At 37.2% G+C, this 16,538-nt stretch overlaps 1 protein-coding gene across 1 annotated transcript; it reads right to left on the minus strand.

The window, feature by feature from the left end:
* Window positions 1-2,037: 2,037 nt before the first annotated feature.
* Window positions 2,038-15,834, minus strand: LOC138335884 (amidase-like). The gene is made up of 11 exons (XM_069285062.1): window positions 15,682-15,834; window positions 14,532-14,639; window positions 13,355-13,469; window positions 12,955-13,127; window positions 11,980-12,119; window positions 10,081-10,281; window positions 8,724-8,798; window positions 8,285-8,441; window positions 7,508-7,570; window positions 6,664-6,951; window positions 2,038-2,642 (listed from the first exon to the last, which is right to left on the minus strand). The coding sequence occupies exons 1-11, from the start codon at window positions 15,686-15,688 to the stop codon at window positions 2,446-2,448; spliced, it is 1,524 nt and encodes a 507-aa protein (XP_069141163.1). The 5' UTR covers window positions 15,689-15,834; the 3' UTR covers window positions 2,038-2,445.
* Window positions 15,835-16,538: the final 704 nt, after the last annotated feature.

Consider the following 16,538-nt stretch of genomic DNA (forward strand, 5'->3'; position numbering starts at 1 on the left):
GCCAAACAGCTTTGGGAAGAATTCAGTATAAATAGCTGTATTGTAACGTTTTATTCAATAGATAGATGAACACTTACTCTCAGTGCTGAGATGATTTAGGACTTGTCCTATCTTTTTGTTCTATCACTCAAAATCTATTTTGTTTAAGAACGTTGCATGGAACCTACAATTTGTGTGCAATTTGTTGTTACTCAATGATATGAAACATGAACAGTTTCAAATGTGAGCTTAAACGCTATATTTTCAATCGTGGAATTGAAGTGGTTGTGAATATGTCAATGTATGGACAAAAGTGAATATATATAGTGCTAAAAAAACACGGACAGTTTCAGTAATACAGCACTAGAATATATATTAAATTGAGCATTTTTATCGAACGTTCTACAGCTCATGGAAAACGAACTGTCACCAAGCAAAATGAGTTAATTTTTGCATGTCTATACAATATACTTATGAAATTATTATACATGATTATATATTATGTTGAGAATTGGAATGCAAGAGTGAGAAACAGATAAAATAGAAATGATATTTTACAAATATTATGTACATATAAAGCAAATTTGTGGAACAAATTTAAATGGTGTAAGGGCGTATATGACAGATAGCATTAGGTTAAATTAGACACAGTAATTATATCTATACATATAGATAAGAGAGTTAGACTGTCCACTGTGTAGTGTGTCAGGATAGAGGGACCATGCTGAGTCAGTACCCCTGGCTGAAGGGAAGGGTTGACCCCCGTGGTGACCACATGATAGCAGGTCTCAGTAAGAGCTAAAATAAATGTGTTTGTTTTATATTTAAAACAAGTAATAAGTAAAGAATTATAATAGTGAATAATGTAATTTACTAAGCATTGGATACAGCAAGATGTGTATTATTGATATACTGAGTTACAATTCTATAGGCAGTATAGTTTGGAAGCTGTATAGCTTTTACAGTAATGTTTAGTGTGTGAAAGTCAGTATTTCTAATGTAACATTTGTAATTAATAATAGTTCTATATATTTTCTACATCATAAGAAAGAAGATAAAGTTATCTTTAATTTGCAACCTTTATATTGGTTGTGTACTGTATGGTTTCATTAATATATTAGGATAAAGATGTATCAGAAACACAGACTAGGCCTGTCAGGCAAAACCTAGAGATCCTTAGGGAGTCTGATTAGGGTGTCTTCTACCAGGTGTTGCAGGGACTTGTATAGTAAGGTCTTAGAGCCCAAAATACAGTTCCAGAGAGACTAGTAGTTTGAGAAGTGTAACATTTGAAATACTGACTTTCACACACTAAACATTACTGTAAAAGCTATACAGCTTCCAAACTATACTGCCTATAGAATTGTAACTCAGTATATCAATAATACACATCTTGCTGTATCCAATGCTTAGTAAATTACATTATTCACTATTATAATTCTTTACTTATTACTTGTTTTAAATATAAAACAAACACATTTATTTTAGCTCTTACTGAGACCTGCTATCATGTGGTCACCACGGGGGTCAACCCTTCCCTTCAGCCAGGGGTACTGACTCAGCATGGTCCCTCTATCCTGACACTACACAGTGGACAGTCTAACTCTCTTATCTATATGTATAGATATAATTACTGTGTCTAATTTAACCTAATGCTATCTGTCATAATCACCATGGAGTATATTTCCGTGATAAAGGAATGTCTTTATTCTTGCTGTGTCTTTTCCCCATCACACATGTCTTCTCTTTTTTCCAAGCTTTGCTAGTGTTTCACATTCTCTCCAATTTCTAAATCTCTACCGTATAAATTGTCTTCACAGTTAATGTTCAAGTGTCAGAACATTTTTTTAACAAACTCTTGAGATTTTTTTCTCTACTAATAAGAATCCCTCCGGGTGTACATATTACTTTAGTTCATTAAAAATAAAGGTTACTTCACATAATTTTCAAATACACTAAGCAATTCACAGGTATGACCTTCTCCCAGTGAACTACATTGTATGATCATCGCTAAGCACACTCTGTTACATTTATTCAAATTCAAAATTGACGAAGATATTTGGAAAAAAATCTACATTTTATTGACATAGCTAGTATAAGTCAATAGAATTGAATAACATTTATTGTCATCGTAAATTCATTTGTCGTGATTAAAGTGGTACTGCATTTTGGCGTCTGTTTTATTTATTCCTACCAGAATAACACTTACATTTAGTAAATACCAACTTTGCTGATAATGCCATACATACCAAGAGCACACAACAGAAATAATAATATGACACACATACATATATATACTACTTTCTAGAGGAAATATATACCATATTATAATTGACAACTTACCATTCAACATATATATATGTACATATTATCATATAATGACACAACTAAATTCCTGAGTAACTGAGGAAAATGAATTTCTATTTACACCATACAAATCATGAAACAACTCCTATAATGAATGGCCTAGGCACTTTTATCCCTAATTTGTTCAAAAGCACGCGCCATCTGAAGGACTGTTAAGTCATCGAAGTGTCGACCGATGATCATCATTCCGACTGGAAGTCCACCCACCTCTCCGGCATTGATCGTCAGGGCCGGGTGACCGGTGGAGTCAAAAGGCGCTGTGTTCTTTATCATTCCGAACGTAAGGTGGATAATTTCTGTAAGTACAGATTTAATAATGTATCATAAGGCAACCCACAGACGAGAGATGTATTTTATACCTAACTTATCCGACCGGTAGAGCCATTAGGATGGACAAATTTTATACATAACTTACCCGACCGGTAGAGCCATTCCGAGATATATATATTATAATAACTTACCCGACCGGTAGAGCCATTAGGATGGACAAATTGTATACCTAACTTACCCGACCGGTAGAGCCATTACGAGATATATATATATTATAATAACTTACCCGACCGGTAGAGCCATTACGAGATATATATATTATAATAACTTACCCGACCGGTAGAGCCATTAGGATGGACATATTTTATACCTAACTTACCCGACCGGTAGAGCCATTACGAGATATATATATAATACCTAACTTACCCGACCGGTAGAGCCGTTACGAGATATATATATTATAATAACTTACCCGACCGGTAGAGCCATTACGAGATATATATATTATAATAACTTACCCGACCGGTAAAGCCATTACGAGAGATATATATTATAATAATTTACCCGACCGGTAGAGCCATTACGAGAAATATATATTATAATAACTTACCCGACCGGTAGAGCCATTACGAGATATATATATTATTATAACTTACCCGACCGGTAGAGCCATTACGAGAGATATATATTATAATAACTTACCCGACAGGTAAATCCATTACGAGGGACATATTTTATACCTAACTTACCCGACCGGTAGAGCCATTACGAGATATATATATTATAATAACTTAACTGACCGTTAGAGCCATTACGAGAGATATATATTACAATAACTTACCCGACCGGTAGAGCCATTACGAGAGATATATATTATAATAACTTACCCGACAGGTAAAGCCATTACGAGGGACATATTTTATACCTAACTTACCCGACCGGTAGAGCCATTCCGAGATATATATATTATAATAACTTACCCGACCGGTAGAGCCATTACGAGGGACATATTTTATACATAACTTACCCGACCGGTAGAGCCATTACGAGAGATATATATTATAATAACTTACCCGACCGGTAGAGCCATTACGAGATATATATATTATACATAACTTACCCGACCGGTAGAGCCATTACGAGAGATATATATTATAATAACTTACCCGACAGGTAAAGCCATTACGAGGGACATATTTTATACCTAACTTACCCGACCGGTAGAGCCATTACGAGAGATATATATTATAATAACTTACCCGACAGCTAAAGCCATTACGAGGGACATATTTTATACATAACTTACCCGACTGGTAGAGCCATTACGAGATATATATATTATACATAACTTACCCGACCGGAAGAGCCATTACGAGAGATATATATTATAATAACTTACCCGACCGGTAGAGCCATTACGAGATATATATATTATAATAACTTAACTGACCGGTAGAGCCATTACGAGATATATATATTATAATAACTTATCCGACAGGTAAATCCATTATGAGGGACATATTTTATACATAACTTACCCGACCGGTAGAGCCATTATGAGAGATATATATTATAATAACTTGATTGACCGGTAGAGCCATTACGAGATATATATATTATAATAACTTACCCGACAGGTAAATCCATTATGAGGGACATATTTTATACATAACTTACCCGACCGGTAGAGCCATTACGAGATATATATATATTATAATAACTTACCCGACCGGTACAGCCATTACGAGATATATATTTTATAACTAACTTACCCGACCGGTAGAGCCATTACGAGAGATATGTATTATAATAAATTACCCGACAGGTAAAGCCATTATGAGGGACATATTTTATACATAACTTACCCGACCGGTAGAGCCATTACGAGAAATATATATTATAAATAACTTACCCGACAGGTAGAGCCATTACGAGATATATATTTTATACCTAACTTATCCGACAGAGACATATCAATCGTTGGTAGGGCCATTACGAGTGATATATATTATACATACCTTACCCGACCGGTAGAGCCATTACGAGATATATATATTATAAATAAATTACCCGACCAGTAGAGCCATTACCAGAGATATATATTATACATACCTTACCCGACCGGTAGAGCCATTACGAGATATATATATTATAAATAACTTACCCGACAGGTAGAGCCATTCCCAGAGATATAGTTTATACCTAACTGATCCGACAGAGACATATCAATCGTTGGTAGGGCCATTACGAGTGATATACATTATACATAACTTACCCGACAGGTAGAGCCATTACGAGATATATATATTATACATAACTTACCCGACAGGTAGAGCCATAACGAGATATATATTTTATAACTAACTTATCCGACAGAGACATATCAATCGTTGGTAGGGCCATTACGAGTGATATATATTATACATACCTTACCCGACCGGTAGAGCCATTACGAGATATATATATTATAAATAAATTACCCGACCAGTAGAGCCATTACCAGAGATATATATTATACATACCTTACCCGACCGGTAGAGCCATTACGAGATATATATATTATAAATAACTTACCCGACAGGTAGAGCCATTCCCAGAGATATAGTTTATACCTAACTGATCCGACAGAGACATATCAATCGTTGGTAGGGCCATTACGAGTGATATACATTATACATAACTTACCCGACAGGTAGAGCCATTACGAGATATATATATTATACATAACTTACCCGACAGGTAGAGCCATAACGAGATATATATTTTATAACTAACTTACCCGACAGAGACATATCAGTCGTTGGTAGGCCCATTTACTTACCCGACAGAGATATATCAGTTGTCGGTAGAGTCATAACGAGAGAATAATTTATACCTAACTTACCCGACAGGTAGAGCCATTACGAGAGAATAATTTATACCTAACTTACCCGACAGAGACATATCAGTCGTTGGTAGGGTCATTAACCTACCCGACGGAGACATATCAGTCGTTGGTAGGGTCATTAACTTACCCGACAGAGACATATCAGTCGTTGGTAGGGTCATTAACTTACCCGACAGAGACATATCAGTCGTTGGTAGGGTCATTAATTTACCCGACAGAGACATATCAGTCGTTGGTAAGGTCATTAACTTACCCGACAGAGACATATCAGTCGTTGGTAGGGTCATTAACTTACCCGACAGAGACATATCAGTCGTTGGTAGGATCATTAATTTACCCGACAGAGACATATCAGTCGTTGGTAGGATCATTAACTTACCCGACAGAGACATATCAGTCGTTGGTAGGATCATTAACTTACCCGACAGAGACATATCAGTCGTTGGTAGGCCCATTTACTTACCCGACAGAGATATATCAGTTGTCGGTAGAGTCATAACGAGAGAATAATTTATACCTAACTTACCCGACAGGTAGAGCCATTACGAGAGAATAATTTATACCTAACTTACCCGACAGACACATATCAGTCGTTGGTAGGGTCATTAACTTACCCGACGGAGACATATCAGTCGTTGGTAGGGTCATTAACTTACCCGACAGAGACATATCAGTCGTTGGTAGGGTCATTAACTTACCCGACAGAGACATATCAGTCGTTGGTAGGGTCATTAATTTACCCGACAGAGACATATCAGTCGTTGGTAAGGTCATTAACTTACCCGACAGAGACATATCAGTCGTTGGTAGGGTCATTAACTTACCCGACAGAGACATATCAGTCGTTGGTAGGATCATTAATTTACCCGACAGAGACATATCAGTCGTTGGTAGGATCATTAACTTACCCGACAGAGACATATCAGTCGTTGGTAGGATCATTAACTTACCCGACAGAGACATATCAGTCGTTGGTAGGGTCATTAACTTACCCGACAGAGACATATCAGTCGTTGGTAGGATCATTAACTTACCCGACAGAGACATATCAGTCGTTGGTAGGGTCATTAATTTACCCGACAGAGACATATCAGTCGTTGGTAGGGTCATTAATTTACCCGACAGAGACATATCAGTCGTTGGTAGGATCATTAACTTACCCGACAGAGACATATCAGTCGTTGGTAGAGCCATCGCTGTGGATGGCAGTGTTGGCATTATCAGGACGTCGTAGGATCTTAGCGCCTGGTCGTACGCCTGAGTCAAAAGGCGCGTGAGATTCTGAGCTTTAGCATAAAACTTATTCTGGTAGTTCCTGGCCATGTATTCTGAGAAAACTGACAAGAGTTTACATGGCATACTGAAATCGTGAGGACGGAGATTGTAACTGCGGGTCAGGGCCTCCTGCATGGACAAACAGTATTGTCCCTTCCAGTTCTGTCCATTACCTGTACAGACCATAATATTACAGGTAAGAATGATATATTGAAATATTTACAGTTTGCACTGACACGGACTCAATAATCATGCTTTCTAGTATTATTATTTTCAGTGTATAATGTAAGCACAACATGCGCGGCGATTCTATTGTTACGTGAATGCAACGTGGGGTCATGACCCCACTTTTGGCGGGAACATATGAATGACTCGATTCCAGTCAGCTGTTCAATCGAATTCGTTGACGATGACGGGAGCGAAAAAATATGGGTATTTTAATAAAAAATATGCAACTACCGCGGGAATAAATAATATTAATTTACTTGAAAAACTGTAAATATAAGGAATAGATGTTTATTTTGTTGAGGTTATGATGGTATAATGATAACGGAGCCCGTGTAAATTTTATGTAACCCCGGCTTTCTATTCCTTAATAATACATTGTTGAAATAAATCATAAATATATTTATTTCCTTGTTAAGCTATAATAAATGAACTTTTAACATTCAACTTTTATTAATTTTTAATTACGGTTTTGCTCTTTTGAAGTACAATAAGTGGACTTACCATTTCCCTTTATCATCATGTTGTAACAGCCTTCGAAACAAACCGGTGTCCATATGTCAAGTCCTAGAAATATAAACTTCATTGTAAGTTAAACTAACTTGTCGGTACTTAAAATGGTTTATTGTCTTGTCATCCTTTTTTGCCAAATTCCAAATCTAATTGTTTAAAGGACCAAGGTGAGCTGATGCAATACCGCGGAGTCCGGCGCCCGGCGTCCGTCGTCCGTCCGTCCATCAACAATCGACTTCTTCTTCATAACCGCAGGTCGAAAATTCGACTGGTAGCATCCTTATGGGGCACTTACTGAAAATTGTACATATTATTGGACTGACTCCCCAGGGGCCTGAGGGGTGGGGCCAAAAGGGACCAGTTGAGCTGTTTTCATTTAATTGACTTCTTATCTGAAACTAAGCATTGGATAGCACTGATATTGTATTGGTATCATCCTTATGGGGTAGGGATTCAAAATTGTACAAATGGTGGTGTTGACCCACCCACACCCGAGGGGCCTGAGGGGCGGGGCCAAAAGGGGTCATTTTGGCTGTTTTCATGTAAACGACCTCTTCTCTGAAACTAAGCATTGGATAGCATTCATATTGCATTGGTAAAATCCTTATGGAGTGGGGATTATAAATTGTACAAATGGTGGGACCATTTTTCAATTTTGCTATTTCAAATTGTAAAAGTTTTTATGATAATTACTAAATAAACCAGATGAGCGATACAGGCCCTATAGGCCTCTTGTTTGTTATCTGTGAACGACCGAGAGTAACTTACCGTCTGCGTGGAGAGGCACTGAAACCTCCTCTACCACGATTCCTGCTGCTGTCAGACTATTTGCCGCTTTTCTGACACAACCTGATACTCCACTGTCTACGTCGATAAACCCTTCCGTCACAATTCCGGCTCGTTTACCAACAACACTTTCCTTGAGCTATCAAAGATGAGAAAATTATACATGGTTCATAAAAAATCAATCATTTATTAACATCGGTATAATGAAATGGCGCGCTAAATGCATTAATACACGAACAAATTAATGTATTTAGATCATTGTGTAACGGCTTCCGATAAAACGTCACATTCCGATCAGTTTTAAAGACAAGTCGTCATTATTTAAGTCAAATACGTTTTACCCTCAACGATTAATTCACAAAGTATGTCCTGCTTTGTCACCGAATTGTTGAATGGTGTCTAGGGTAAGATTGCTACTTACCAAACTTGAGTAGGGTGGGACTACGATGCCCGGATGTTGTCGAGGGTCCGTACCGTTATCGTACCCGGCCAGAACCTGAACAAACAACACATGTGAATTTATTTTATCCCATAACTATGCATGTTTCACAATGGAAAACCCATGTGATAAATTCCATAGCAGTTGGTTATCGTTTATGTTTACACACTCCAGTGTGTAAACACCTTCGGCGCCTCTGATTGGTCAACTCCAAGATCTCTTGATTCCGATTGGCTCTCAACTTTGGGCTACTTTTTACAGCGCGTTTTCTTTTAAACATCATTGTATTTACTGTTTAACAGATAGTTGCTTATTCAGGTGTTTATCATGTTTGTCTAAACTCTCGTTAATTAATTTTAAAATTTTTGAAAGACACTCGCTAAAGCTCGTGTCTTTTCAAAATTTGAAAATTAACTAACTCGAGTTTGATAAACATGATAAACAACAGTCACTTGTTGGAGGAACCTCTATATAGGTATTAATGGAGTACGTACATAACCTGTCGTTGAGGTATTTAAATATGTCTTCTCTGGCCCATTTGAAACCTTTGGCCATGCGACACAAATGTAATAACATGACCGTTTTGATTAGTTGAACGTTACAATAGCAGCGATAGTCATTTAAGGATGTGTAATTTGGAGTCTGAACTTAAATAGCAGAAAGTCGGGGATATTCCTAGTGGTGATTAGTATTATAGGAACTACAAAAACAAATTCACTCTCCCAATCACACGGCCTCAATCCGTAGTATTTTTTCAAAATCTAATTTAGAAGGTCTTTATAAGCAAAGACGTGTTCGTTTTAATAAGAACCTACCTCATTTTTTATAAATCGTTGCTTTATACGGTATTATATCATAGCCACTTTAACTATGGAAAATGCGTCATCGAAAAGTCTAATGGGGTAGCCCAATTACGTTTAAAAAGTAAAGATGTTTCATTGAAGGGTTTAAGATATTTAACCTACAACACCATCCGACCAAGAATAAAGCCCAGTCATCTACCGTACATTTTACATATTACCTCGAAGAAAAGAGCACAGTCCTCTACTGTGCGGGCGATGGACAATACATTACCTCAAGGAAAAGAGCACAGTCCTCTACTGTCCTGGCGATGGACAATGCATTACCTCAAGGAAGAAAGCACAGTCCTCTACTGTGCGGGAGATGGACAATACATTACCTCGAGGAAGAGAGCACAGTCATCTACTGTGCGGGCGATGGGCAATACATTACCTCGAGGAAGAAAGCACAGTCCTCTACTGTCCTGGCGATGGACAATACATTACCTCGAGGAAGAAAACACAGTCCTCTACTGTGCGGGCGATGGACAATACATTACCTCGAGGAAGAGAGCACAGTCCTCTACTGTCCGGGCGATGGGCCCCAGGTGATCCACTGTCAGCTCTATGGGGACAGCTCCTGTGTAGGGGACCAGTCCGAATGTTGGCTTGTGTCCCACCACTCCACACCAGCTGGATGGGATCCGGATCGACCCCCCCTGATCTCCACCGACAGCCAGGTCTATCTCACCTCGAGCAACCTTTACATTTAAAATAGTCATCAAAGATCGGTGTCGACTTATGTATCCAATGGAATAGAGAATAGTAGTAAATGATATCAGGGTGAGATAGTAATAACTTGACACTACGATCTGTACTGGAACAATCAGCATCCAAGAATACTGCTATTTGGTAACAAGATAAGTTAGCATGCTCCCTTTCCTCGTTATCTAAGGAATAGATTTTTATTTTGTTGAGGTTATGAGGGTATAATGATAATGGAGCACGTGTAAATTATGTAACCCCGGCGAAGCCGTGTCACATACAATTTACACGGGCTCCATTAGTATTATACCCTCATAACCTCAACAAAATAAAATCAATTCCTTATATTTACAGTTTTTCACGTAAATGAATATTATTTATTCTCGCAACAGTTGCATATTTTTTTTTATTAAAATACACATTTTTTTCTCTCCCGTCATCATCAACGAATTCGATTGAACAGCTGATTGGAATCGAGTCATTCATATGTTCCCACCAAAAGTGGGGTCATGACCCCACGTTGCTACGCTATTCCCGTAACAATAGAATCGCCGCGCGTGTTGTGCTATCATTATACACTGATAATGATAATACTAGAAAGAATGGTTATTGAGTCAGGGCAAATTGTAAATATTAAAATATGGTCGAATGAGTTATATCATCCAAACAATAACTTCCATAGATATCTCAAATGCGGATATCAAACTCGGTAATAATAATGATCAGTAATATCCCACACCGTATAGCAATGGTGTCGACTACGAAGAACCGCAAGAATGATGCTGCTGCTGCTGCTGATGATGATGATAATGGTGGTGATGATGATGATGGTGGTGTGATGTGATGATGATGATGATGATGAGATGATAATGGTGGTGATGATGATGATGATGATATGATGATGATGACGATGATGATGATGATGATAATGGTGGTGATGATGATGATGATGATAATGATGATGATGACGATGATGATGATGATGATAATGGTGTGATATGATGATGATGATGATGGCATACTTACAAGAATGATGATGATGATAATGGTGGTGATGATGATGATGATATGATGATGATGATGATGATGATGATGACGATGATTGCACACTTACAAGGATGATGATGATGATGATGATGATGATGATGATGATGATGATGATTGCATACTTACAAGAATGATGATGATGATGATGATGATGATGATGATTGCACACTTACAAGAATGATGATGATGATGATGATTGCACACTTACAGGGATGATGATGATGATGGTGATGATGATGATGATGATGTTGCTGCTGCTGCTGCTGCTGATGATGATGATGATGATGATGAAGATGATTGCATACTTACAAGAATGATGATGATGATGATGATGATGATGATGATGATGATGATGACGATGATTGCATACTTACAAGGATGATGATGATGATGATGATGATGACGATGATTGCATACTTACAAGAATGATGATGATGATGATGATGATGATGATGATTGCATACTTACAAGAATGATGATGATGATGATGATGATGATGATGATGATGATGATGATGATGATGATGATGATGATGATGATGATGATGATGATGATGATGATGATGATGCTGCTGCTGCTGCTGATGATGATGATGGTGGTGGTGGTGATGATGATGATGATGACGATGATGATAATTGCATACTTACAAGAGAGGCGGATCCACTGCTGGATCCTCCGGCACTCCGCGTGGGACAGTGGGGGTTAGGGACCGGCCCTGAGGATGAAGTCCACGAGTTCCCAGACAAACATAGGTCTTCACATGTCGTCTTACCCAGAACACGCCCACCTGTCGACAAATGTCTTCAATCTAACCTTATGTTAAATCCAGTGATTGTGATCACTTTAGACTCCCAGCTCCATCGTGTTTACGATATGGAAAGTTACCTTCAAATTGTTATCTTTCTTATCTCTATTTCCTTTAATGATTTTCTATGGACAATTTTAAGTAAAGGATTTCTCTTAAAGAGCTGACTGCGATTTTTCGAAAAAAGTTAAGACTTCAGTCAAAACTTCAGTTTTCTCCTTGTGTTAACTAGGCTGGCAATTGACACCGTTGTCAATTTTCTTGAACACGAGAAATTAACGACAGAGTCTGATATTAAGAAATGTTTTGAACTTCAACAATTAATTCAATCAGTTGGTCAAACTAAGGCAAAGCAAACAACCATCAACGCTTTTTTCGGCTCTAAGTCGAGCATGTAACTATTATGTCATATGTGTAAGTTAACAGTTATCTATGTTTTACGACGAGACATTGAATTATCATTCTACGTGATCATAATCTTACATTCAAGATGTTGAAATTTCAATAATCATCCAGTTCAATTTGATAAACATGTATTTCAGCTGAATATAATGTTTTTTGACAGAAAGTACGTCTTCAAGTTATTTGTTCACTGTTATATTACTCTGCGTTACGTGCACATGATAAATCCCACAACGAATCCGATATACCGCCAAACTCGATACATCGCCAAAATACAATGAAACAGAAGGTGGCGATATAACGGGGTTTTACTGTATGTGAATAAAATTGACCTGTTAGAAATTTGTGTCGAAAAATCGGGCAATGTCCTCTGCAAATAACAGCTATAATCTAGATTATGTTTATGACACATTACCAGCATCAAGAGTCCTTGTAACAACGGTAGCGTCAAATTCTGGAGTATATCCCTCTAAATGTTTGTTGCCGTTCATCATTGGAACGCCCGCCACAGCCACATTGTCTTTGATTCCCACGGTTTTACCAGCCAACTTTCCAGTGTCGGCACCTTTGATGTCACATCGCCAGTACCTGAATAAAAACAAAGAACGACCATTATTGACATCATTTATATTTTGGGTATAGACTACCAGATACATTATCGTCACTATATCACTCATCAGTTCTGTGATACAAGCGATTACCGTTTTCCATTTCCTCAAGTTTGGTATACTTCAATTTTTAACGTATACCTACATATAGCTACCTAAGTTTGTACTTTAAATACGAAGAATATTTCGGCTATTTACTATACACACCAAGCGTTATCTTTCGTTTCTCTGTGCCCCGGGGTCCTTGGGTATTTCACAGGGAGTTGTGGTTCTGGAATTTCGTTGACTCTCTGATAAGCCTTCATCGTCCCCTTGAAGTGCTCTGCAAAGGATACATCTATTTTGGAATTGTTCTTTTGGAATATCTGAATTGTTTGTAGCATGTTTATCATCTGCCTTTAAACTGAACATCGCTAACGAACCCGGGATGTCTTAGATTGGCTATATTACTAGAAAATCAGACGTTCATATTCAGAAATGACAAGATCACTGGAGTTGTTATTAAAAAGACTTTACTGAAACAGGCGTTATGTAGGTTACATTCCCATTAAAGTTCTTCAATATTCCAAATGAATTTATCTTCACTTAGTGTTCTCATCTTCGAAGTAGTTTCTACAAAATTTCATATGTTAAAACTTATAAAATAAATTGAACATGTATATGTGTGTGCCTGATAATGTCCCAGACCGAATCATCTGTCTCAAATGAGAAAGGTAAAAGTTGTTTATGTTAAGAGGCATTAGGTATATAAATGACGTATACTGCTGAATTCATCTAATGCATTATAACCTTACGTTTCCTTGTGTGTCTTGACTATGTCATTACCTATATTTTTTCATACTTGGTCGCAGTTGACGTGATAATCAGATAAATGTATTTACACAGGGGTAAAGTGTTGTATCTAAATGATATACAAAATGACAAGTTTGGGTTGTGTTTTCGTCACTATAATCATATCATGACCTTTAATGATACCACTCCGACTTTAAAACCATAAATGCTACATGTGCTACAAGATAACCGGAGTAGATCAACCCTGTATATATTGTAGTCCGTCGCAAACTAATTTAGTTTAAAAGTATTTATTCATATATCGATATATGTACATACAAAATATAGTATATTTGGGATTGGAGAACAAGCTTATAAAGCATATATAAAATATTATGCGTCTGTCACGCCTGAGTCAGGAATTGAAAATGTAAAATATCTTATGACATAAATTGATTAATTACGTTCTTCATGCATTGTTATTTGCTCTTGTAAACATGTATTATGAAGATGGTGTAAGTTTGTCAGTACTTTTAAGATGGACATCGTAATGTTATGTCAAGACAATACCAGTTCAAAGCAGAAGATACTTTGGCTCATTAATGGTATATACCGTGGAATGCCTCTATCTCCTCTTCGGAACATTTCAGGCGCAGATCTTCAGAAATCTTTGCCAATTCTTCTTTTGATGGCATCAAAACGGCAGGACTCTTCAGAAGTTCTAGAGCAAAACAAAATATACAAAGCAATAACAATTCCGTTGTGATATTTTATTTGAAAATTATCCCATTAAAAATCGTTGAATGTAAATGATAAATTCTGAAGCAAAATAAAGAAAAATCATAATAATTTTATAACAAATAAGACGAACATAACTAATGATTTACAATTCAACACAAATACTATACTTACATTGTAGAAATCTCCATCGCTTTGACATAAATCGTGTGTATTTCAATTTGTGTGAAAAATGGTTAAGAACTTTGATGACGTGATACTTTTTGTACAGCAGTTTTTTTTTATATTTGCCTTTCTGTAGCATCTATTTGACTTTATTAGCATAGATGAGCTCAATATTTGTTCTGTATTCCAAATTCTACAATGCCATCATGTATGGTATACACTAGCGGGTTATACTATGTGTGTTACTCGGTCGTTATCGAGTATGCAGGTTTATGTATGTCAGGCTAGCACTCGTATGCGAAAGTTAACTCTTATAAGATATCAAGTGACCTGTCCTTGCATTACATGCATACAGGCATTTACTAGCATGCGTAATATTCACCTTGGTGTTAGCATTTAGTAGCATTTAGTTTTGTATTTATTGACAAGGTAACAATGGAACGTTGGTATTTTTAAACACCTTTACATGTCACCGAGCCATCATATAGGAAGGTGTTATCAGTTATAAACTGGTACTCCAGACAGTGTCCCGCCGCCTGCCTTGATCATTGGTTAACAGCTTACACACGTGAGACACATATACAAACACACACACATACTCAAATGATCATGTTGAAAATTGCGAGTCTCTGTAATAACCTACTGTTGCTCTCGATACTGACCCGAGATCAATAACCTTTACAATGTAATGTACTATTTTATAACGCACGTATATACCAGCTGGATGTGCCATCCTGTCAGCCTTTGTAATCTATTCATGCGTACTGTATATCATGCTTTGGTGCATGGGTTATATAATCATTAAAACAATGAGGGCAAACGTGCACATCCATCCTTTCCATGATCCTATAAATACTCACCGGCCATTGTCGACGTTCAGCTGATGGACTGTTTACACAACGTTAACGTAGAAAGTTATACGCTGCTAGCAGGACACATGTACGTGATCACACGTACTATATCACGGCGAGCTAGCTGTCAAGGTCCCGATTGGTTGCTTTAAAACTCCTGTTAGTGAATTGTTTACATTAGCCTAGTTTAGTGACTTCCATCTTATCAAGACCATAAAACAGTATATTGCTGTATAGGTGTTGAGTGCGTGTATGTTTTGGAGATAGTGGTATGAATCCCATTCCATATTAATAGCTAACTAGGAGAAGCATCTATCAAGTATTGCCTTTAATTTTACATTTCATTTCCGGTTAAACGTCACTCTTTCTTTTTCCGTGGGACTTCAGTCCAAATTAGGACAACCGTTTATCATTAACCTTCGTCACGGAATCATTGACTGGAGAATAAACATCATAAGTGTTCTGTTACAGCCCCTGGAAAGAGGGTATATTCTCTGGTTTTAGTCCTATTTCTCTCTTTCTTGAAATACTAAGTTGACAGGGAAACTTCAAGGCTGCATTCCAACAATATACTGCAAGTGTAAAAGTCAACGTGTTCACAATTTGCATTTGTTCCAAAATGGATACTTACCAATTTAGTTTGAGAATGATCGGTTTTGTTTGTTATTCTTGTCAATATTATCCAAGATGGCTGCGTACCATGTTATTTTTTAAATCTTCGTGCAATACAATGCATTTGACAGAACTAGTATACATATGGATGTTCATAGAGGTCATTTTAGTACTTATTAGAAATGTTAAAACATTTTCAATTGTCAAAACCAAGAAGACTGCTTTGTGAGCCATGGCGTTTTTCTGATTGGTCA

The sequence above is a fragment of the Argopecten irradians genome, chromosome 12, assembly GCF_041381155.1.
Source record: "Argopecten irradians isolate NY chromosome 12, Ai_NY, whole genome shotgun sequence".
Lineage (NCBI taxonomy): Eukaryota > Metazoa > Mollusca > Bivalvia > Pectinida > Pectinidae > Argopecten > Argopecten irradians.